Below are 24,944 nucleotides of genomic sequence, written 5' to 3' on the forward strand. Positions count from 1 at the left end.
TCCTGTTTTAAATGAAGTTTTTGATGTTCAACGCATTTTTAAAAGTGTTTTCGAGAGAAAATAATTTGTATAATAGTCAGAAAATGAAAGTTTTAAGCATTTTAAAGAAGAATTGTGTTTAATTAATTCACTGTTAAAAAGAATAATTATTGTAAAACAAGCAACCAGTTAAAAAAAAATAATGTTTTAGACAAGTTTAAATAACTAGAAAAGAATAAACTTTGTTAAATAGCTTGAAAGGAATACTTATGAAGAGGTATCATTAACAACCAGCAGCTCATAAATAACTGAAGTAACAAATAATATTAAAAAGTAAGCATATTTCTTTAAACTTCTCGCATATATATTGTTTCGAGAAGTCTTTATAATACTGTTGATAGATTACGTATTTTGTTTAACGACAATATAGTTTTAATGTAATGAGGAACGGTAAGCAGGGTGGTAGATCACAATAGCAAAGTACATAACAGTTGTTTAAGAGAAAGTAATGCTTTCTGTTGGAACTTACAAAAATCAATTCAAGCAATATATTCCCACAAAATGCCGAACTGTATAGTAATAATAAACATGATTTATATACTTATTGTTTAAATTTTTCTATAATTATAGAACTATACTTATTCTGGAAAATAAAATTTAATTAAGGAATTTGCATTGCCATATCGAATAAAACATTAAACTGTTTTTAAATAGCATACGTTTGGATCTAGAACTTGAACTGGATTATCCTTATCACCATCACTTACTCAGTAAAAGAGTTTGAGTCAAGGCCTGCTGGAAAAGCTCTTTTTAGATATCGCGTTTATTGACAGCTTGACAGTATTACATTTTCCAGATTAATGTCTCTCTTTTTAAGTCAATATTACTTGTATATGTTAATTTTCTAGCTCTCATTGTAAAACAAGTATACATATATTTTGTATTCAATGGTTTTGCATTTTGATTATATGACATATGTTACTCCATTTTGCTAATTTTAACAAACTTAGTCAAAATTACATTTTTTCTTTGATACTTTCCATTTCATAATATGTTTAGTTTTTCATCTCGGTCCTTTGAAGGTCTCAAAGATATTTTCATACATATTAAGGAATAGGCAACTCGTAGACACAGGATAGAAGTGTCAAAAACTCTTTGTAAAAATCAGTTTGTTTTCCATGTCGGATAAAGTTTTGCCTTACAAACTACAATTTTAGACTACGTATGCGCTTATTATCATTCACAATATATATTTGAATTTCTGCTGGGGCATAATTTTTTTGTATCAATTTATTATCTCAAACAACTAAACTTCAATATTAATTTAATTCCAAATTAGACGGAAAACTCGGATTGCCTTTTCAATCCCAAGCATATGTAATGTAGTTTTTTCTCGACTAATTTCTAAATGTATCGTATTTTCATCTTACATAAGATCAATAATCGCTTCAACTTTTGTTTCTTTGCTCTAACTGATAATAATAATAATGGCATCGACCAATGAAAGTAACTTTATGGATTTTGAAAAGCTGTCATTGGTTTCAGTGGTGACCACCTCTCTCAGACAAGCTCCTGTGAAAGTGACACCTACTTCTGGGAACATATATAATCATCGGTATGACATTTCTAAAGACCTCTGGAGATAGCAGCAATCATCTAAAACCATCAGTTATCATCTTACAGGGGATCCACAGAACATGAATTTATTTTACACTACATAAAGACAACTATTTTAAATCATAGGTGTTATAATAATTTTTATTCGCAGATTTATATATTTAGAAAAATAATTATTAATGATTTTTAAAATAAAAAATGTTAAAAAAATATCTTTTCCGATGAACGATAAAGGCAGATACTACAAGCCGTTGAGGTAATCTGGTATTTTATTCCTTTTTTATTTTAGAATATTTGTTTATTTAAAAAGTACAGAAAAAGAATACAAGAGCTGTCTGTCCAAAGAGGAAAAAAGGCCTTTGTAGAGAAATATCTACGGGAAACGAGCTCGTATTTGCACTATATATGGAGAAAACCGCTAAGATATCTATGCAGCCCTTCCATTCGCCGAGATTCGAACCGAGGTTAATCCCTCTATTACGCGTCGAGTTACAAATGTTTTTATTCAAAGATTTCGTTTACCTCCTTCATTTCTTATGGTATTAACCGTTTGACTACGAATTAAAAAAAATTACCAAGTTTTCTATCCAAGTGAACAACATATGTCATAAATAAGGTAAATTCAGAGGGACATTATGTCCCATTAGTAGTCAAAGGGTTAAAGAAGAAACCTTGTATTTGGCTTTGATTTACACAAAAATCTCAATCGATTTCCAGGGCAAACAGGTTCCTCTTACTGGGACATATATGTACCGTTAGTAGTCAAAGGGTTAAATTCCATGCAGATAAACATACATAAAAACTCAAAACCGATTTGCTTCAGGATACCATTATTTTCACCCGATTGCAATGATTTATCAATTGATGCTACATACAGGGTGGCGCAGGGAAACGGGAAATTTCGAAATAACGTCATTTCCACGAATAAATTTATAAAACTAGTAATTTATTAACGAAAGTGCATGTATTCAGCATGCCATTTATGTTTTTACAATCAAAAGGTCCAAAAGTGTCTCTTTACTTTTTAAAGATGACATCGGAAAGAGGTGCTCCCATTCGGCGTTCACACTCTAACAGCCTGTTATGAAAACTCTGGAATGCGCGGTGTAGCAAATCTTGGGGAATGGCAGTGATTTCTTTATCAATGTTCTCCTTCAGTTCATGGATTGTTGCAGGACGTATACGGTACACCTTGCCTTTAAGATATCCCCACAGGAAGAAGTCGCACACACTTAAGATCAGGGGATCTCGCAGGCCATTCAATGTCACCGTTACGTGAAATAATGCGTCTTCCAAACAACTGACGAACTGCTGCCATCGATTGTCGAGCAGTGTGTGACGTGTCTCCGTCCTGCTGAAGATGCATGCTGTCGAATGGCGTGGCGAGGACTTCTCTCGATTGCGGCTCTAACAGCTTCAATGTTCTCTGGGGTACGTACCGTTGGAATGCCACGTGGAGGTTTCTTTTTCAAGGCAGATCCTGTTTCTTTAAAATTACGCGCCCACATTGTAATCGCATGCGCAGATGGGACACGTCCATGACGTCCAAGCTGGTAATGCTGTCGAAATATTCTCTGCGCGGCAGTCACACTGTCACTATTTTTATAAAACGCCCTCACAGCTACTGCACGTTCCGCACCAGTCCTACTAAATGGCAATGCGCTCACAACAATTGAGGAAAGTTTCGAACAAATGCCGGCTCTACAGTACTGCCAACTGTAACGTTCAAAATTCTCCGTTTCCCTGCGCCACTTTGTATATTAAATGTTAATATATCATGAATATTTATTAAATGCTAAGCAATAATAACGAAGTGAAAATTGTGCAAAATACGTGATATTGATTTTTCTAATTAATTTTTGATTTGATTTGGTTAACTGATGAAAAGTACCCCATGTAGGGTTGATCTGTCCAAAAGAGGAAGCCTTTGTGAATGACTCCGTAAGAGTATACCGTATACCTTTAAAATAACATTTATTTGAATATTCCGTTATTAGCCGTATTCACCTATATTAGGCGTACTCTTTTGGATATCACTGGTATTGGAAAAAGTATTGTTGCAGCCTATCATATTTTTTACCAAAGAATTAACAGGAAGGGGTTTTTTAAAGCTTTCGCAACAAATTTCAGAATTTTAAATCTCTATTTTTATTTCTTTGCTATTATGCAATTAATTTTACTGTCACAATGTAACCATTCCAAAACTTAGAAAAGGAGAATCACAACTTACCTGCTCTCTTTAATCTCCAGTCATCAAAGAAAAAATGAGGTGCCGATTAGCTTAATCCATCTAGCAATAACAGCAGCTATTTCAGACATAATCATAAATGAAATCAATTGTGCAGCTGTGAAACAAAATAAAATATGAATGGAAACTCGAAAAATATATCTGGTTCAAGAGCAAATGTCTTAAGGAATAATGGATCAAGAAACTTTAACGAGATATATTTCATTTTCAGCAAACCTTATTTAATCTCCTGATGCAGTTCTAATAAATTTTAATACATTTAGGTCTTGCTGAAATGAACTCTAAGAAAATTCCAAGCGATTCTCAGTTTATGGACTTTAGAAAATATGTTATGACAAAATTTTCCCAGTTTTAGCGCAATGAGATTTCTAGTTTCATCTTCTATTTACTTCTAGCTTTCACTGCATTGGAAACTGCAGTAAAAGCTAGACGTAAATAGAAGCATCAAAATGGACGACATTTTCTACGCTGTCTGTCTGGGTTTTTAAGGCAATTCAATTTGTGTATTTCTTTAAAAATAAATCAGTGTTAATACATTAATTCCAGTAACAGGTTTTAATGTAAGAAAATAGACTATACTGTCTATAAAAGCCAGAAATTTTAAGAAAAATAAAGTTATCAATACTTCTCTGAAACTTCTACAGAGTAATTTATATGGTAAAATTTTTCTTGATCTCTTGTCCTGAATTTATGGAAATCATGCAAATAAAAAACAGAAGCAATGGAATAGAATAGAAATCAGCTTGCACTAAGGTAAAGAAGTAAACACGTTAATTCAGCTCTTTTCATTCATTAATTCAGCTTTGAGGGTTTTTTTTTTCAAACAAGTTGAAAATTTTTAGCTTTTCCAAGATCAACGTTTTTGAAATTAAAAGCGTGACAATTCAGAAAACTGTCAGAGGTATGGCTATTTATATTGGGAGAAATGCATTTGTAAAAGGGTTTTACGCGGATTACAATATCTTATAGTTACTTATAGAAGTAAAAAGATCAATTAGCGAAGTTTGTGAACAGGTAATGGTAACTAAAGACACATGGCTTAAATGTCTGAGCAAAATGCTTTTAATTAAAATTCTGAAAATTATGGTACGTGACATTACAATGAAAAACATTCTCCTATTTGGTCTTCCAAAGTGAAGCATTATATATGACTGCAAACGTTTGGACATCAACACACATATACACACAGATCGCATTTAATTTACGTAATTGCTCGTAGTCGTGACTGTTTCATTTTTTTCTGACTGCAACATTTTTTAATACATGCGAGTAGAAAAATCGTGCAGATTTAACTTGCAAATTTAACAGCATAAATAAATTAAATTCTACAACTTCTACCTTTTACACCAAACGTATCGATAAAAAACCTGCAGAGAAAAGAATAAGTATCTTAAACTACTGTTACTAATTAAATAAGTGGCGATTTGCATAAATGTACACAGTGAAGGCATTCAAAGATGCAAGGTCATAAGAGAAAACTGATGATAATTTGACCTTCACGATGAAATTGAAGGTGATTGAACACCGCCGTGTAATGATACATATATAAAAAGTTCAAAAAGCAGAAACAGACTTCATGTTTCTAAATAGGCTGTTAATAGGTCTCATCAGCGTAAAAGCTTGGCACTGGTGATACTGGCGGCGCCTGAAGCTGAAGTAACAATTGGGGTCCACCTTGTTTACATTACCATTTAATTCTTACTGACCGCGCCCGAAGACCAAGGCTGGTTGTATATATAACGTATCCAACATCTATTTGTTGCAGTGTAGACATATTTCTTTAGTACATAGATATTTCAGGCTATAATAATACGGTATAAGAATATGATGCATGCAGAATGGGGTAATGTTTTATCTATATGTCCAAAATCAAACTATACAAGCTTTACAATAATATATTGACGATTTATTGCCTTGTCTATGGAATTATTTAAGAATTATAATTTAAAATTGATTTTATTAGAAGCAGTGAAATCTAAAACCTATGTTGTAAATGATACTGTATAAGTACAGTGAATCATTTCGTATGATAAATTAGGCTAGATCATGTGTAAAAGTGCACTGTACGAACCTGTTTTAAAACCTTTATTTCTTTCAAATAGTAAATTAAGAACTTAATATATTTTTCATTTATTTAATTTTGTTTTACGATTCACATTACTTGCTTTCAAATTGTTGGCTCACAACTTTAAAGAGATTTCCAGATGATGAAAAAGAAAAGAAAAACAGGGCACATATTATAGAGAATTTGAGGTTTCATTTACGTTTAACTTAAGAAAATTTGCTTAAAACAATGATAGATACGAAAGCGAAACTTTCCTACAAATATAATAGCATCACATTTTAACACCTCCTGGACAGGAAAGCTTCACAGTCTTCAGTTAAGAGGCTATGTCAGATATACAGCGGACTGTTGTGTGATCTAGCTTGCGTAGATCTGTGCTATTTCAGGCAACCTTTTATCATTTGATTTAATATTAAACGAATAAAAATGGTTTTAACTTACTAATGGAATGTTAATTATATATTTCAATCAAAAATATATTAAAACACACAAGAAACAAATGAACATTGAATTTTTTTTCTTCATTTAATTTTAGCATAGTTTTTTTTATTGTACTAATCTTTTGATCTAATACATTAGTGTGTTTTTATATTGTGACAACCAGAGTCGTGCCAAAACATTTTTTCACCTGAGGCAAAAAGGTAAATGCACCCCCTCTCTCTCTGTATGTATATCAAAATAGCTACAATTGTATTAAACAAAAGTAACTGTATTAAATCAAAATATCATAATTCTTATAGCATATTTATACCATAATTCTTAAAGTATTTTTAATCGTAGTTTTATAAATTCAGAAAAATAATGTAGCCAATTATTTATAACATTAAAATGAAAATATTACAAAATTCGTTTTTGATAAACACATGATGAAAGTCACGAAAACGCCCATGCAGCCACCCCGTTTGGCGGGATTCGAACCCCGGACTGAAAGTCCAGCCCTAAACTTCTTTACCTCTCCACCGCTGGGGAACCATTTCCTACAGTTTGTATATAGTATAGTCCTTAGAAAGTCTTCCACGAAGGCATCCTTTCCCTTAGGCAGATAGCCCTCGAGGGTTTGCGATAATCACATAAAACAAACCAAACCAAACTTTTTTTTTTTTTTTGTAATAGCCCACCGCCGGCCGCGTGATAAAGTAGCTGAACACTGGAAGTTAGGTCCGAGGTTCGAATCCCGCGAACGGGATGGCTGCATGGGCGTTTTCGTGGTTTTCTCCATGTGCAAAGACTGTACGAGCTATTCCCCTTAGAAAGTCCTCTACGATGGCGCCTCTCCCCTTAAGCATATAGCCCTGGAGGCTTTGCCATAATCTCATAAAACCAATCGTTTTTATAATAGTTAGATAAATATTTATAACATTTTAACGCTATTTGCAATTTATGAGAAAGGAATTCTTTAAATCTTTTCATTTCAAAATTGTAAACCATTGAAAATGTCATTTCTCTCAATATACTAAGTTATGATTAAACATCACTATAAAATATTTGGTATTATGATTTGAAATGTAATATATATATATATATATAGTGCGCGCGCGTTACGCCAACCCAATTACTCGGTTATTAGGTTATTATTAATAATAACTGATTAATTGCACTGACGGAATGTAAGTTTTTTTAACGGCCGGCCACATTATATTATATAGTGGCGCGCATTTAGCTTTTTGCCTCAGGTAAAAATGTAGGGCATGACTCTGAAAATGCAATTCATTTCAAAATTTAAAAAAAGTACCATCTGTCTTTAAAAATGTTCTAACCCTTAAAGTATTTATTCCGACTGTCCTAAAGCTGTAAGTTTCCTAAATTAACAATACGCAATAATTCCTAAACTGTAATGAAATAAGTTTGTCGCTATCTCTATAGTTTAGGAATACAAAACTTCTCAAGACGCCAGTGAATACAAATACAAAACTCTTCAAGATGCCAGAGAAGGATTATTTGCACATGAAATAACTCAGTAGGGAAATAAATCAAATGGAAATTTTAGATACACAATTAATTCATTCCGCAACTGTGTTATCCACGTCATTAAAAGATCCACATTACACTAAGGATCACATGGCATCATGATCGACCACTATTAAAATAAACTAGAATTTACAATTAAAACACCTTTAATTATCTGGTTAACATAAGGTAGCTGGCCAGAATACCCATACATCCGTTGATTAAATAATATTCCAAATCATTTCTATTACAAGCGTCCTTTTGATACTTAAATAGATATTTACTTTTCTTTTGCATAAGTAAATTTCATTTGGACTATAACAACCCTAAATCTATTATACATTGAGATGCTTCCACCGTATTCGAATACTTAGTCTAAACATTACAAATCATTATCAAATTACATAAGATATATTTCAATTAAGCAAGTTCCTTTTATTTAAAGTATTTAAAATCATTTAAGCACAATCCATAGCTCTTTAATTAGAAAACTTAAAATTCCTTTTTGTCAATCAATTTGAGAATAAAATAAAACTAACCTTACTTCGTAATATAAAAAATGGTTTAAGAAACATTAAAAGTCAGCCATCTCCCTATGATTTTTTTTTTTCAAGATAAAAGTCTACAGTCTCTCTGAAGGAAGAACGCCGAGATCAGGCAGACCGAGAGAAAAGCGATCTTTTGCTCAGACAGACAGAAAGAAGTACAGGGAGCACCAAAGTATCGCCCCACTGCAGTAACCATTTATGGAAGTGCACCATGGGACACGGGGGGGGGGTATCAGTGTGACAAAATCGAATTTCTTCACATTTCTTCTTTTCTATAAGTCAGTCTCGATGAACGTCAGCAAAGTCAGCTATCTCCCTATAATTTTATTTTCCAAGATAAAACTCTATCAGTCTCTCCAAAGTAAGAACGCCGAGATCAGGCAGACCGAGAGAAAAGCGATCTTTTGCTCAGACAGACAGAAAGAAGTACAGGGGGCACTAAAATATCGCAATGAGCAAAGCTGGTATCGCCCCACTGCACTAACCATCTATGGAAATGCACCATGGGACACGGGGTCTCAGTGTGCCAAAATCGAATTTCTTCTTTTCTATAGCAAAATTCCTTCCCCTTTTCAATAGCCTACACAACGCCTTCCGTTCCAGAGACAAGGAGAACCTGGGTCGCAATTCAGTGAAGTCCCCGCAGCTCGAATTTCAACATGGCCTTCGGAAATTATCCAGTTGGCCATGATTTGGATAAGGTGAAAAATCCTCCCTCTGCCTCTCATGTAAAAATTTTCAAAACCTCGGCTTCTCCAAAATTAAGTTATAAGGTATTTCTCCCCCCTTCTTGGCATGCCTTCGTGGTGTGGTGGTCTGCACGCTGGGCGCGTATTCCAGAGGTCCGTGGTTCGATTCCCGGCGAAGGCGTTGCATATTTTTCATCTCTCCTGCTTTCAAATTAACCTAATGTCTCTACAGTGGCGCCGGAACTAAACGGGTGGTGGATGATGATTATCCTCACCCAGGATTTCGCGATTCGGTCCCCTTAAAACCCCAGATGCCCTTTAAAAGAGGGAGTATATAAGGCATTTCTCTTACCTTCTTGGCACGTCTTCGTGGCGTGGTGGTCTGCACGCTGGGCGAGTATTCCATACGTCCGCGGTTCGATCGCCGGCGAAGGCGTTGCATATTTTTCATCTTTTCTGCTTCCAAAAGTACCTATGTCTCTACAATGTCAGCCTCTAAATACTTCATTTGATAGATTTAATTATACATTAATCTCTATCCATTTAAATCCTTTATTAAACTTCCCCCCAACCAACGAAAAAAGGATAATAAACCGAGCGACTTTTCCAAGAAAAGAAGCCTAATCCGTTCAAAAATGCCAACTGAAGTTTCATGCAAAATTTCAAGGAATGTTTTCAACCACATTTTTGTCAAACCGGTGACATACGCAATAACAAACAATTCAGAAAAGTTTATAACGAAGCGGAAATTCCCCACATCTTCTCTCGATTGAGAAACGTGTTCAGAGTTGAAAGGTAGGGAGGAAAGATGAAACTAAGTCGAAATTTCTCGCATCTTCCCTCGACCAAAACACTTATTAAGTCTTGAAAAATAAAGATCCGTAAATGTTTAAGGGAGGGGTCCTTTGCAGCCGCGCCGACCTTTGAAACCGAGCGGGTGGCAGCGTGGGAAAAATCACTCGTGTCTAGCTAAACTAAATTTTTCAGTAACATTTTATGAAATGTAAAGCATTTACGGAAAACTATGCTAAGTGATAACATATTAAATTCATTATGAATTAGTACAAAAAGTCGTTTGAAGAGCAAATTAATACAGGATAAAGAAAAGAATCCAAAAACTGAATACTTTTTTTAATGGCCGGGTGCTTTATTTAATAGCCATTAGCCTTGCGCCACTAAAAGGACCGGAGGTGGAGGCCATTTCATTATGGAAGCACCTAAGAGGTGACCACCGTTTCCTCCTACGAACAGTTACAACCATGCCGTCTCCGGGATTTGAACCCGGGCCCATTGCTACGTCAGACAGTGTCCCTAACAGTATACCGGCTTAGTGTCAAAAACTGAATATTACCGTATAATACGGTGAAAAGGAGTCCACTGTAGAACATTAAAAATTGTAAATTGTAAGGTAAAGGGTTAAATATAATTAACTGGATACGGCAAAGGACAACGGAGATTAATTAGCTGTTAGCTTAAGTATCTGTTAGCCAGGTCTGATGAAGAAGAGAAATAAAAAGGAGAGAACAAACTATCTGAACTTAGCTGTTAGCTTAAGCATCTATTAACCGAGTCTGATGAAGAAGAGAGGGGGGGGGGGGAAGAAAGAACAAACTATCAAGGGTTCGAGAATATGTGAATTACAGTTCTTTAGTAAAAGGATTAATAGCATAAAACAAGATTGCTGCTTGTTAAAGTAAATCACGAAGCAAAACTACTTTAATAGCTGCATATTGTAATAGCGCTGAAAAATTTAATAAAAATATTACAAATTTTTATGTAATGGTCCAAAACCCCGTTAAAATTTTGGAATTTAATAAAAATTGCATAAAAGGGTATAATGAGTATTTTGCATAAAAATGAAATATAAGCCAATAATGAATGTTTTCTTTGGCAAGAGATGTAATAAACTGAATTTTTTGCCGATAGAGAACGCTGCAGCGACAGTCACAATCAGAATAGTACTGAAAATGAAAGACTGTTCTGTTGACGGATACAACGAACATTTCCCTTAATCATAAAGAACTTCATATATCATAAATAACGAGTTTCTTGCATATAGTAATTCGTTTTCAGTATTATGTTCAGTGCTAGTGTGAATAATATTGTCGGCACGATATAGCGCCATTAACGAAAAGCTTAATTAAATTTATCTCTCTGAAAAAACGTCTGCATTTTTGCACTGATTTTCGAGCAAAATACACTCCATTATATTTATTTTATTTAATTAATATTTATATTAACTTTTGAAGTCTTTTATGCAGTTTTACACATTATATTTAATTCAGTGGATTAAGTGTTAAAACCACATGATAAATCTGATATATATGTTACAGTAGGCGCCGCTTAATGTGATCGTGGTTAATGCCATCATTCGAATACTCTTATCAAACTGGTGAAGTCCCGCTAATTTATATATGAAAACGTGGAAAATACATACATTATTATGATCAACAATTCGGTTGCCACCCAGACGGTATAGTGGTTAGGGGCGCTTACTGCGGTATCGAAGGGCACGGGTTCGAATCCAGAAGAAGGCATGACTATTATAAATGTATAATGTCTTTGTGGCATGGGGGTCCCTCTAAATATATGGCGAGCCGAAATTTCTGTCGTGCGGTTTGGTGGTAAGGTAGAGAGGTAAGGGACACTTGGACCACTCCCTGGGGTGAGTGAGTGAGTGAATGCAGCGCTATGATGGCTTCCGACCACGGACATGAACTAAACGGAATTATATACCATCACGGCGGGGAAGACTCCAGAGTAACAAGGTTGAATATTATATACTAATAACAGTTTTTACATATTGATAACTGCAAGGCACTAAGTGTTATTCTGGTTATCTGCTTTAAGTTCTGAACATTTGAAACATTATAATATTATCCACGGTTGTTTCTGCTTAGGCAGTGTCCTGAGATTTTCTCTATTTTATCAAGGGCTATTCTGTTTTTGAGTGTGTTAGTCGTCCACATTGCCCAGGCACAGTCCGCTGGTTTCTTCAAGTGCCAGGTTCTTGTATGTACACAATGGAAGTAATAATGGTCCGTGTCGCCTTCCTCTCCGCATTCGCAGAAAGGAGTATCCCTAAGTCTGAATCTGTTCAGGTATACTGGGAATGGTCCATGACCTGTCAAGAACTGTGTTAGGCTAGCGCAGTGGGTCTTTATTTCCATGTTAACTTTTGGCAGTAAGCGAAATGTCCTTCGTCTCAAAGTAAATTTTCAAAATTGCCAAATGTCAGCATATAAGTTAGTTCTGTCGCTTTCTTAGCATGCCTTCGTGGTGTAGTGGTCAGCACGCTCGGCGCGTATTCGAGGTTCGTGGTTCGAGTTCCGGAGATCAGAGCATTGGTAATTTTTCATCTCTCCTGCTTAAAAAAAATACCTAATGTTTCTACAGTGGCGCCCGAACTAAAAAAGGTGGTGGATGATGATTCTGCATCACCAGGATTTGGCGATTGGGTCCCCTAATCCCCAGTCTCCCTTTAAAAGGGAGAGTATATAAGGTATTTATCCCCCCTTCTTAGCATGCCTTCGTGGTTCGGGTCTCGGCGAGGGCATTGCTCATTTTTCATCTCTCCTGCTTAAAAAAAAAAATACCCAATGTCTTTACAAACAAACTCCTTGGCTTTTATTTTGTTCAACCATTTAAATTTAAGAAAAAAAAATGTAAAAGCAACTCTTTCACAAGTTTGGCGAAGATTTTTAAAAACTCTGACTATTTTGAGAACGATCAGATACAAGGTCTCTCTTCTTCAGACAGAAGATATCTGCATGGGGCTTTCTGAATCCGTAATACATCTTCTGAAGAACGTAAAGATGAAACCAGTGAATTCTCTAAAAATGCTGATATAAGAAGCGTCCTCCCAGTGTTAAGATTAAGGGTACAACTTCGATCAAATTATTTCCAGAAACAAAACACACTTCATAAACGAATTTTTGTGTAACGCTTGCAGAGAATCTACTAGTAACGACTTTTTTCGTAGTTATAATGGTGTGAAATGTATGTTAAATTAAATTAGTTAAATTCTATTCCTTATCTGAAGGATACTCTTTCTCATGTTTCACTTTATCAAAATAGCAGTGGACAAACGTGATCACATTAGCGGGTGCCTTCTGCAGAAAAATTAATAATCATTTTTCTTTTTAGAACTGATTTATGCATTAAGTTACTATCTCAAAAAAATCAGTTTCACGGCAGTTTGATCTGGAATCAGTTTCACGGCAGTTTTCGTCTGATCTAATGAATCATCTGATAACTTCGGCCAACTATATCGAAAATTCTTTCGAGAAATCTATTGAAACTTTACTGCCATTTGTAATATCATGGCGTGCTTTTAATGACAGTTATTTTCTCTGGGAGAGAAAAATTGTTTCTGACATACTTCTCAAGAAACTATTAAGACTCATGAATTGAACATAAAAGCCTGAAGGTCAAGAATTTCATTAGTTAATCAATAGTGGATAAAGACATTTCGAAACAGTTCTTTCGAGCGCAATAAATTTTGAATCAAGTCTCAAATGGGATGTCTGAGACATGCATGTGAGGAAATGTTACCACATTAGAAAATTAATTGCTATGATTGATATATACCAGTACCTTACTTTGTCAGTTAGCTTTAATATAATGAAAAGTAATTGTCTGAATAACAATGCTGGGATAAATAATTAGTGTATGTTCTACGATTATAATTAGGATGTCATAAAAAAAGCCCATTTATTTCGGATAAGCGTGATTTAACATATTAAAAGAATAATTTAGTTTACTATACAACACATAATTTAATGTAATAATAAAAGAATAATTTAGTTTACTATGCACAAAAATGGAATTCTTGTGAGCTTCAGGTAAACGCTGCTTCTAGTAGGTAACCATCTAATAGGCGACCACCGTCATCTCTTATGAAGGGACAGACAATTTACATTTATGTCTTCTCCAAGATTCGAACCTGAGCCCTTTGGCAAGGCAGTCAGAGTCACTAACCACTTCCCCGATTTGGCGGGTTTACTACGATCTTGAACTTCAAAATAGACCTGTGTTAAGTGCAAAACCGAAAATTCGTAAAAGAAAGGAAGAGATTAACAGGTGCAGTTAAATAGCTAATTACATATAACCTTAAAAAATAAAAGGTCGTTTATTAATTTATTTCACACCTAAAACAGCAAATTTATGATCCATTATGACTTTACACATTTCGTTCATAAGAAAGTCATCCATAAATCATGTATAAACTCAGAATGATATGCCATTTTTAACACACTGAACAAAGCATGTATGAACAACGAATATGTACAACGAATATACCGTTACAAAGCTAAATGAAACCTCTTCAAGACAACCATCCATGGTTTCAAACAATTCTGATCTTCTGTAAAGATTAGATGTTAGAGGGATGATGTTCAATACGGATGTATTGAATTTGAAATTAAATTAAAATTTTAAAAAAAATCTGAAAGGTTTCAAATTTTAAATTATGTCCAAAGGGGCGTTATTTTACCCTTTTTTGTTACCTTTATTTATTAAATATCATGTTCCTTGCCCTTAAACCATAAAATTCAGTTCAGTAGCAATGTCGCAAAATGCTTTTAAAATGAGCATATATTTAGAATTTCCGATACACAGTTCCACGCGCTGGAGATAAAAAGGTTTTTTTCCCCTGCAGAGTGTTGCTATTGCTCGCTTTGAAATCCTTGAGATTGTTAATCCAAAATTCGATAAAGTTTTACAAAATATGAAATCGATAATAAAACAAATTCCAAATTTCAAATTTGGTCTTCCACATGCCTATATTCCTAGGAGGATTACGTCATTATATATATATATATATATATATATATAATAATGATAATTCAAAGCAAAATCGATAAGTCACCCAAAGCACAGCACAGATAGAATGCATTAATATTTTATTTTAAATGTAAAACCATACACAGGCATTAAAATTGATGAACCTTTCTGTTACCACTAAAAAAACTTTTGTTTAATAAAGTATTTTGAAAATTAAAAAAATTAAAGGCAATAATATATTTCCAACTAAAAACTTTTATACATAATTAATTTCGTAACGCAGAAAAGAATTGAATTTCAAATACAGGATGTCCATAATTTAATCACCGGATAACAATATTGTAATTTTACGAAGTAACAGGAAATAATTTATATCGATATAATCTTTAGTTCAAGGAGTTTCTTTTGTTCTCATTTTGGGAATGGCAACAGTGAACTTGTTTGTTTACAGAAAAAAAATGGTGGCATGCATTGAAAAAGCAAAGTGCATTCTCTGGTCATGGGAAATGAAATCTCCCAAAACAATTTAGGGGTGATTCCGGCGTGAATTTATTACATCTTCACCAAAAATAAATTAAAAATGGTTAAAATAGTTTCGACAATCCGGACACGTTTTGCATAAAGGAAGTGCAGGTAGGTCGAGCGTCAGTGATGGAAATGTTTCCGCCATTCGAGCTAGTGTTTAATGTCGGTCTCAGTAAATCCATTCGCTGTGCCAGCCTGCAAACAGGAATTCTCAGTTCTACTATTCATAAAGTCGATCATGAATGGCTGAAACTGACTGTTTATAAATTGCAGATTTGTGAATAAATCAAACCTGATGACTGAATCGTTCGTAAGAAATTTTTTGTGGACATTCTTGGTCGTATCTGTGATGATAATCACTTTCTTCAGAAAATCGTATTCAGTGATGAAGCAACATTTCATGATCGAGGAGAGGTTAATTGATATTTGTATGTCAAAAAGCCTGCATTTTGTAAGAGAAATTGAGCGAGAAATTCCTTAAGTTTCATGCACACTAACTCATAACAAAGTGATTTGCCCTTCTTTTCTCGGAGTCATCAATTAATTCGGATGATTACTTCGATATGCTGAGATTGCATACGGTACACCACAATTAGAAGAAATGCAGCCAAATGTTTTTACAACGGAATAGCACCCCCGTACATGTTACACATGTATATGTGTTCTTTGATGAAATATTCCCAGATCATTGGACTGGTAGAGGTGGGCCAAACGTTCTCCGAACGTCACACCACTCGATTTCTTTTTCTGGGAATACATGAAGAACCGAGTTTATGCTGCAGATATTCGCAACATCGAAGAATTCAAAAATCGATTTACCACAGAAACAGCTGCTGTGATTCCGCAAATGCATAAGAACGTCTAGAGGGAAATTGAGAACAGACTTTATATTCTCCGAGCAACTAATGGTGAAGTGATTAATATAAAATGTTTGAAGTACTAAATAAAATTCTGTCAGTCTTTTTTCCCTATCTCTTATTCTATGTTATTAAAAACAAATTTTATCGGGCAAATAAATTATGAACATTCTGTATAATATCACTTATAATCATATTAGAATGTAACATACTAGCATTTAATTTACATCATTAAATTTTTACTTCCTCGAAGCTCCAGCTGCATTATGAGTTCAATGCTTTTATATTTTATAACTCTTAAAAGACTAATTGTCGAGTTTCACAGTGAACTGAATTTACTGCATGAGACAATATGTTTCTTCATCTGTGCGAAAAATTTAGAATTTCTTTCTTTTTAAATTTTAAGCTTAATTTTAATTTAATAAATGTGCATTCTTTTCTATATAATAATTAATAATCTATAATAGTATCCTCATGGATAGATAGCATTAACTTCAAAAGTCTATGATATCTGTAGAATTCAACTCTCATTAATATCTGAATAATTCTATTACTTTCTTATACATGCACCTTTAGATACATATATACCTTTCGATAAAGAATCTAACAGCAACTTCCACATTCATATGAAAGAATATTTTATTAATAATGTATACTACACACATTTCCAGTATAAATCCTGGTAGATGATTAGTAACAAATATCACAACAAACAACATATTTAGTAACAAAGGTATATGGTTGAAACCATTATTTAAACAATAATGCAATGAATTTAAACCTAGTTGTCGTTGAGATATTAACATAACTTACACATTTATACTACAATCTTATTCTGAATCCTTTACTCTTGAGCGGTGATTGGCCAATACAGTATTGGCCAATCGCCGCTCAGGATTAAAACAAAGGACTTTCCGAACTTATAAATACTACTGCAGTTATTACACATCACTCTTTTACTTGCTTGCTCTGCCTGAAAAATTCATGTCTTTTTCCTAAAGTTATTTTTTTCCTATTATCTGAAATTCAAACTGCGTATATAGAAATTGTGGGGCGCGTTTAGAATTCCTAGTGTGGTAGCAATTTCAGCTAAAATGTAATTCAGAGTAATTGTTCCTGTTCAAAATAAAAATGATGTTTTAAACATCAAACAAGTTGTGATTTTTCACTCTAGTCAAATCTACGCAACAGTTTTATCAGCCATGAATAAAAAGTAAATTGTTTTTGTCTTCTTTAGTCAGCTCTCTGCTAAATTCTATCAACGTATCACGACTGCGAACCTATAAAATATCATATACATGTGTGGGCGTGTACAATAAATTACAGTTATTACATAAATCCAGTACTAAATTTGAAAATCAGAGGTAAAAAGCTCAGTATTTTTAATTTACTGAAATTTATTAAAAAATTCAGTTTATCAAGAAGCAGAAAAATTATTTTTATTGTGAATTGTAAGATTTTTACGATTATTTAACCTATATACAGTAACATATAGTATATAATTATAAATAATATAATTAAAATTATATAAAGGTGATTATGACTAGTTATAGCTACAAGCAAAAATAATAACTTAAAAATTATTTTATATGCATGTTTAAGCATTGCATAAAATAATGAACAAGACTCTCATGCGAGGTATTTTTAAAATTTTCTTTAAACCGATATTTTATAATTGAAATATTTTGGTTGGCATCTTTACATCACTTTCAGTACAATTTTGAATAATATATAAAAAAAAAGTTAGCACCTTCACCTTCTCGTTTTTATAGTAAAAATTCCATGGTGATTTTAAACTTATACTCAATTTTCAGGTAAATGCAGGCTCTCATTTTGTTGACTATCAAAGTCAGGCTATTTGCAGACACTTGATATTAGTGTAGCTATGCTTTTGTTCTTTGTTGCATTAGTAATGTCACTGTCTATAATAAAACCAGTTTTTCTTGAGTAATTAAAACTAAGCCTTTTTAAGACAGGTTTACGAGTAAAGTGAGATTCTATTTTACCTGATCTCTATGGCTTTTTTATCAAATGAATAAATACACGTGTTTAGATAATTGAAAGAGAGCAATTGATAACAAACGTATAATATTTTAAGGTTATTTTGGTTGTTTTAATTCATATCAAAAGTAAAAGTGTACCTGAATTTATCTTACCAATGAAAAAGTAATTTATTATCATTCATATTTAGAATAAGGCAGTACGTTCATGTATATTCAAATAATTCAAATATCCTTGCCATTCATTTAAATTCATGTTATATCTTGAAGCACCTTTATCCAAAGAATTTAAAATAGCTAATTAGAAAATGAAATTCAGCTGATAATTATTTAAGGTAATTAAGTCTCTTTTGTTAAACTTTAAAGTAAATGATTTAAGAAATAAACATCTGTATACAAAAAAAAAAAACACGGTAAAAAATAAAAAAGGATACATCTTGTATAAAGTCTCAATGAAATATATATTGTTTTGTCTGTATGTTGTAGGTATTTGTCTGTAAATATTTAAATTCGTTTTACTGCAATGTTGCATTTTTTTTTTTTCAAATTTGTGGCTACATATATTTTTTATTTTCATATACGTGTTGTTCCTTATATGGAATAGTTGATTTTGTTTTTCTAACAAGGGCAACAATCAGGATGTAAAATTAGCACACGATCAGAATGTAAAATTAGCACAAGTAAAACGCGAGATCACAAGCCTTGGGGACAGATCATTTCTGAATTTTCTGGAAGCTTGTTTCTTAGAAAAATATAGCTAAGTGAGCTCCAGCAGGTTTTTGTTGATCCTGTTTTGGTTGTTATTCAGTTGCGAAATTTAACTGAACTGCGAATTTACTGTGCAAGTGATTTTAGCAGTTGCCGGCATTTCCCGCAGATTAAGAAGGAATAGCTTATACCTGTGTTCTACTTAAGCTGTTTCAAGTTATTTAGTGTACTGTTTGTAATTAATTTTTAGAATAAATTGTTAATTTCTTCCTGTTATTCGAAGTAATCATTAAGAGATATCAGAGATATCACTGAACCGTAACCCGTAAAACTTGGTGCCAGAAGTGGGATCTCTTATGAATGAATGTCTATAACTAAGAGGAGTAAAGATCACTTAAAAGCCATCATAAAGATGAAAGTCCCAAGTTCCGTGGACACAATCGTACCGAATGCCGCTGAGAGGCAGTAGCGAATGCCACTGATATGAAAGAGAGCATTTCTGCGGTTGGGGAAGGAATATGAAATTTGGATATGCAGATTTCATTGCCATAAACTCCAGTCTGGAAACAAACGCAGTTCCACAATACATGGTTCCACCCTAATGCACATGCAGCATCGAGCAACAGCTGTATATTAACCCAGCTGTCAGCAGAGGATAATAGAAGTATATACCGGTAACAACAGTTTACCACATCCAAGACGAAGTTTGTTAACTATACAACTGGATCAGTCCGAAGTAATGAAACTGGGTGCGCCTTTGTTCAGTACACCAAACAAACAAGAATTCTAGACATGGAAAGCACATCTTACGCCCAACAATATCATCTTCCAAGCAAAAGGGTACTTATTAGCAATACTGCAGTACCTCATGCTGTAAACAACAGATAGTAGTACGCCTGTTTTTACAGCAACAGTATCCCAGCGCTACGCGTCGTCCTAAATCCCGACCGAAGGTCTCATATCATCAATAATATTCAAAGTAACCTATGGCGCTTCAGATGCCTTAATTTCCACCTCCACTGGATAAAAGCACATATGGGAAATTACGGAAATAAGCGAGCACAAGCACTGGCAAAAGGTTGCCGCTTTTTCGGATGGTACAAATTACCCTTTCACCATCGATGGGGAATAGCTGATAAAATTTGCTCTTTATAATCGATTGCTAAGTCTCGATACTTCGTTTACGTTTTATGCAGAATTGTGGTAAGGCTCTATGTAGAAAATCTTGCAGAAAGGAAAAGGCCTACCTTATTTTTTTTCTTGTTATATAGGAGACTCTACGCAATGCGAATAAATCTCTATGATACAGTTAATCGTTTCCATTATTCGAATTAATTCATCATGAGACCTTTATAAAACTCTTAATAAACATAAATTGACTCATATTCCTGATGCAATGTTCAAAAGTATTGATATGCTTAGTTTAGTTCTCTTGTTAATGAAAAACAGCAATTATGCATGTAATGAGTCTAAAATGTGATGAAAATTAATATATGTCTGTATTGTTGTCTAAGCAGAAATAATGCATGGTTATATAAAATAGATATTAGAATGTAGTGACTGTTTATGTACGATTTAAAATAATAATTAAGGATGGTAGAGCACATGAGGGGGAAAATAATTGAATTTTGTTTACTTAAAAACTTCATAATCGATAAACAACGCCCACTTTCTTATCGATGATATAAGTCTCTCTATCGATGGTGAAGGACAGTTTGTGCCATCCGAAAAGCGACGAACCTGGCAAAAGAGGCAGCTCGCAACATCGAAGCGAATTCCCTGTTCTGCCCTCACCAGACCCTTATCTCAAACGAGATTTCTTTAGGGCAAAATGGCAAGATGAACAGGACCATACATTACAAGGTCATCGTGCCTATCCGTTCTTTCACAAAATCAGCAACAAAAGATGTACTTAAACTGATTAGCTAATACACTGTATTAGAGGTCATAGCTCATTACCAATCTATTTTCATAAATGTTGCCTTAGTGGTATGTGCCAATGAATTTTCGGAAGTACGGTAATTGTATTTGTAGCTACATATATTTTTTTAATTTTTATAAGTGCTGTTTCTTATATGGATTTGTTGATTTTGTTCCTCTGAGTATGGCAACGTTCAGAATGTAAAAATAGCTTATGTAAAGCTTACGTAATGTGTTGCAGTTGTTTTGGCTATTATTCTATTGCGACATTTAGCGGAATTGTGAGTTTACTCAGCAAGGAATTTTGGCAACTGCCGATATTTCTTGTGCATTAACTAGGAATTGTTTATATCTGCTTAAGCTGTTTAAGTTATTTACTGTGTTGTTTATAATTAATTTTAATAATAAACTGTTAATTTCTTCTTTTATTCGAAGTGATCATTCAGAGAGATATCATCGAACCGGCAGCCCGCAACAATACGAAACAAACAAAATGTTGTGACATCAATAATTTATGAGCCCGCATTGATAATTCTGAAGTTATATGAAAATAACTGTTAATGTTGAATAAGCGCCTCATGACTAGCACTTATACCAGTAGATGAATAAGCATAATTTAAACATTTTCTAAAGCCAAACTAACATAATTTTTCATGGTCAATATCGAGACCTCTTTTCTGTGTAATGATAAATATTAATTAGAAAACTACAATGACATCTTAGTTATTTTTTTTTCTTTGGGGCAGTGCCAAGCTTATAGATTGTTAAGAACGAAATGATAAAATGTATTTTTTTTTCCTAAAAAAAGTACGATAATATGAGACGGAATATAAATCTCCACAAATAAAAAAAAAATAAAAATTATAACAAAAAAATTAAATCTATAACTTATTATATAAGCCACCGAAAAACTGCAAGCTCTATTCTTTTAAACACATACAGAAGAAAGAGGAAAATTAAAACTCTAATATTTTTTCCACCAAAAACATTCTAAGTAGAAAACACTATTTTCTCTAAAGTTCCGAGATCCAAAACGAATAATCACTGTCTTCCAATAATGAATCATTGGTTATACTTTCTGTGATATCTCCTGGCACTTGGAGAATGTTCTTGATATGATTCATTCTCATAAGTTAGAGTTCTAGCGTTATTTTCTTTGTTCTTTGAGTGAAAAGCGGTTTTTTCTACCTTATTCCCACTTTTCTTCGCATAACCATGGTTTTTATTGGGCGAATCATTCACTGCAACATTTGGGTTATACGGATAACCACTGGATTCAGTATAAGATATAACGCCGTTATTGGAATGTCTGCGTCTTGTAGGTTCTGGTGAATCTGCATCAAAAGTTGGGTTTCCATACGTTTCAGCTCTCTTGCCTTCTGGATCTACGTGCTGCTGAATATGTTGCTGCCAAAACCTGAAGTTTTCAATGACACATACCATAGTGACGAGTATATCGGCTCCAATTACTGATATCTACAAATAAAGAAAAAGTAGAAGATATCATGACAAAGATAAAAATTAAGAAGGTGCAGTTAAATTAATAAAATAATAGTAATAAGCATTAAGAATGACAAAATCTTTGACACAAATACATGAAAATAAGTGAATTATTGGAGCTAGTTTTGTCTAGGAAATCTTCCAAAAACGCAGTGGCATGCCGTAGCTTTTACCGAAGAGGATTAAGTATGAAGAAAAATTATAATTCTTTCTAAGATGATCGCACATGAAGGGAGTGATGATGGTTGTCTTAGGTAAAATTTAGTAGTAGTATTTTTGTTCTTAGAAATACAATGGTCATTTTAGAGAGGTAGTTGTCAAGATAAAATTTATTGTACTTTTTAATATGAAGACTAATGAGTACAATAATGGTTTAATATAGTTTTTGTGTTTTTTGAACATATATTATCCCAAAGAATATAACAAACAAGCGAAAGAGACCGTAGGGTTGTGACATTGGCAGCTGATGACCGTGTTGTCATAAAACGGCTTCAAAGGTAACTTGCACATGCTACGTAATAAAATATTGCCTTCGAATCTTGCTCCGTAATGAAATCTTGCCTTTACTTCGAATTCCTTCAAACACCATAAGAATGTTTTCATGAAGGCGAATTAAAATACAGCACTAAAAGTTAAATTAATTTCGCTTATTAGAATTGCGAGAAAATCAAAATTTCTTATGACTTACTGCCACTAGTTAACAGTATGTCTACAGCAGCTATGGGAACAGGTGAAAGCGAGCTAGTCGTTCCTGGCACAGAGCCCACGCGGTTTCAGCTCCTCCCTTTTGCACGAAAATCTGACTACATTTGAATGGCGCGCTGTTTCAAAAAGAGGTAGAATTATGTTTCTTTTAACCCTTTGACTGCTAACTAAGTTGAAGCGCTTCGCGTGTGCGGCCGCAAAATCACTGACTAAATAAACCAAATTAAATTTTTTCTCGTTGCTAAGTAACGAACAAGATGTGGTTTCTGCGAATTCTTCAAAGTGTTGAATATATACCATAGAAGATAAAAATTAAGAAGGTGATAATAGATAAAAATTAAGAATAATTTCCGAACATATATATGAAACAGAAGTAAACAGCCAAAGCCTTCGCATTTCCGTCCCTAGTCCACACCGATGGCTTGCGTCGGACGCACATATGCGTCCATAGGCCACACCGATGGTTTTTGCTGGACGCATATAAGGGCCCATAGCAGTCAAAGAGTTAATGATTTTGAATGTCAGGTACAAGCATGCGTGAAATTGTTAATGCATAAAATGTTAGGGGACTAGCATAGCCTCTCTGGTCCATAGACGGTGCGCCACTGCAAGACGGATTCTTCATACACCGCACATGTTGCCGCAACTGAATAATCAAAGCAATTCTTGAAATCATCTTTTCCATTTCTTTCATTTACGTAAACAGTGCAGAAATCTTACTGTATGATACAATCAAAGATATTAAGTATTTTATATTGCGAGCCATTCTCCATTTTATTTGTTGTTGCTTGGAGCAAAAACTATCATTTAATGATAGCAATATCTATCCTTCCAAACATCTGTTAAAAGTCATGTTTGTATAGATCTCAGCATTCATACTCTTAAATTAATAACACTGTTTGATAAAAGAAGAGAAATTATTTTCTTTTGTAGAACGTTAAAAACAAGCTGTCAAGAGTTTTTTTAATCTTAGCAGTATGTATGTACACCGACAGGGATGAAAGGTTTAAACGATTTTAATACATTGAAATTGTACGAAAAAATACACTTTGGAACCAAAAAATTTCATTCTAAAGAACTGAACCTTTTTTTTTTTCACCGCAACTCACTCGGTAACAATTCTTTTTCGTCATGGGATAAAATTTGCCGAATTATTTGACGGTCGATAAATATTATTCATTTAGCTTAGAATTTCTTTTCCCACCGTAATGAAGTTTCAATAAGAGATGTTAGAGAGGGTACTGAAACTTATATTTTAACAAAGTGCATAATCATAGCCACTGCTAATTTTAATGGTAAAAAGAAGACCTGTATCCTTTCTGTCTTGGATGCTACAGTCTTTGCATATCTGAAAAGAGTTTTGTGATAAAGATCTCATCTTAAATTCTTTATGACCATTAAGACTAACTATAAAAATTGCGATAACAAACCGCACATTAGTTGCAATTCACTGCTATTATAATGAATCCAAATTTAAGAAGATCAATGGCACAATTCGCGGGGTGTAGCCACGATTTCTAAGAAAAAAGTGGTCATAAAAAGAAAGAAAACTTAACATGCTATTGAAATGAAATTCTGTGCCGCCCAGTTAAAGTCAGAAAAACACGAGATGAATAGTATTCGTCGGAAAATGAAAGATAAAAAAATTAATTTGGAGTTCTAGCGAAAACAGACCATTAGACTGAAAGCCACAGACATATAAACTTCCATTTTTAATACAGAAATCTGAGTAGTACAAATCAACTCTTCAAGGTTTCGTTCATTGAAAAACTGCTTCTTTTTAATGTCAGATCGCTACCAGTTCCACATTTTTTAATACGTAAGAAGAATGCTTTTATTAATCCATATTAAT

General features: G+C 33.7%; 1 protein-coding gene across 2 annotated transcripts in view; it reads right to left on the reverse strand.

Moving 5' to 3' along the window:
• Positions 1-16,880: 16,880 nt before the first annotated feature.
• Positions 16,881-24,944, reverse strand: part of LOC118183177 (uncharacterized) — a 38,833-nt gene continuing 30,769 nt past the window's right edge. For both annotated transcript variants that reach the window (XM_035352623.2, XM_035352622.2), the window contains exon 5: positions 16,881-22,363. In XM_035352623.2, the coding sequence (XP_035208514.1) occupies positions 21,950-22,363 (414 nt within the window). In that variant the 3' untranslated portion in view covers positions 16,881-21,949. The remainder of the gene's footprint in view (positions 22,364-24,944) is intronic.

The sequence above is a fragment of the Stegodyphus dumicola genome, chromosome X2 (genome assembly GCF_044657685.1).
Source record: "Stegodyphus dumicola isolate Sdum_Otavi_A_Nest chromosome X2, ASM4465768v1".
NCBI classification, from domain to species: domain Eukaryota; kingdom Metazoa; phylum Arthropoda; class Arachnida; order Araneae; family Eresidae; genus Stegodyphus; species Stegodyphus dumicola.